Below are 1276 nucleotides of genomic sequence, written 5' to 3'. Positions count from 1 at the left end.
AAACATCACTGCCATTCCCAGGATGTAAGGGATTTAATGTCACCAACCTACTAGCTGGTTTCCCCAGGAAATTTTCTCATATGGGGGCTGGCAAGTGGGTGCTCAGTTGGCCTCTGGCTTTGAAGGTTGGGCAATAAGTGAATTTTTTTTTTTTTTTTTGGCTAGGAATTTCTAATCATTTGTTTCATTTTCCTGTATTGGAAATTTTACGTTTACTTAAAATCTTATAGTATAACAGAAACAGACATGTTAGTCCATTGTGCCTCTGTATAAACAAATATTTTCAGAGTTTACTCCTGTTATTTTCTTCAAATTGCCCACACAAAACTGCTTTGAGAGAACGTTTTAAACTAGACTGGTAATTTAAAACAAGTGTAAACTAACATGAAAACAAAGAATTTTCCTCTCTTTCAGGACAAATGTTTTATGTGAAGTTATCCTCTTCCAACACCTTTGGTCTTAATTCTGGGTGAACCAGGACAGTCACTTCCTGTTTCGTTCACTGATTCTCTTACCACGATCTTGTTCAGATGGTACCTCTCCTGTGTACAGCACCACAGTCTCCACAGAAGGAGCCTTAAAAGGGGCCCCTTCTTGTTTCCCCATCTGTCTTCTGATTTCTGCAGTCTCCTTGCACACCTTCTCATAGCGATAGCCACAAAGGATGTGTTTCAATTTCAGGTGACCACATTCAGGACAAACATCAATATTGTTCTTAACTTTAATAATTTTCTGAGGGTTTCTTCTCCTACAGCGGTTAACTTCAATGCTGAGTCTGTTTTTCGGAGCTGCCATCCAAAAGATACTATCTGAAAGCCTGGGAATCTCCTTACTTCCATTGGTATCATTTGCTGGTTCTGTAAATACAGCTGGACCTTGGACTGCTAATGCCACTTCCCACAGAGGACTGGGTAAACCTGGCCCTGTCTGCTGAAGTTTCCACTGTAGCAGTTTCCAACAGCTCCAGAGGAGTCCCTGGGCGGCGGGCCAGGGTGGAAAGATGAGCACCAGCATGGTTGACGCCATCTTCCTCGCTGCCGAAGCAAAAAGTGAATTTTATAATCAAATCAGCCTTTTTAAGGAAAAACCCACTTTGTAGACCCCTGCACAGCCACAACCCTTGCCACAATGATAACCTTGGACATTTTCTTATTAAAAAAGCACTACAATTGCTGGGGGTAGAAATCCTACTTATATCTATAAGACAAGTTATATTTTCTGTTAAAAGAAAATTCTCCATAATTTATCTACATATCTAGGATCATCTTTTATTTGT

The 1276-nt window shown here is 40.4% G+C and overlaps 1 protein-coding gene across 1 annotated transcript; it reads right to left on the bottom strand.

Moving 5' to 3' along the window:
* Positions 1 to 324: 324 nt before the first annotated feature.
* LOC101692388 (39S ribosomal protein L32, mitochondrial-like) lies at positions 325 to 1026 on the bottom strand. Its single transcript, XM_045087433.1, has one exon. The coding sequence runs from the start codon at positions 1024 to 1026 to the stop codon at positions 484 to 486; it is 543 nt and encodes a 180-aa protein (XP_044943368.1). The 3' UTR covers positions 325 to 483.
* Between the last annotated feature and the right edge of the window lie 250 nt (positions 1027 to 1276).

The sequence above is a fragment of the Mustela putorius genome, unplaced genomic scaffold (genome assembly GCF_011764305.1).
Source record: "Mustela putorius furo isolate JIRA1106 unplaced genomic scaffold, ASM1176430v1.1 tig00001137_pilon_pilon_pilon, whole genome shotgun sequence".
In the NCBI taxonomy this organism is placed as follows: Eukaryota; Metazoa; Chordata; class Mammalia; order Carnivora; family Mustelidae; genus Mustela; species Mustela putorius.
This window is presented reverse-complemented; position numbering and strand designations above follow the sequence as displayed.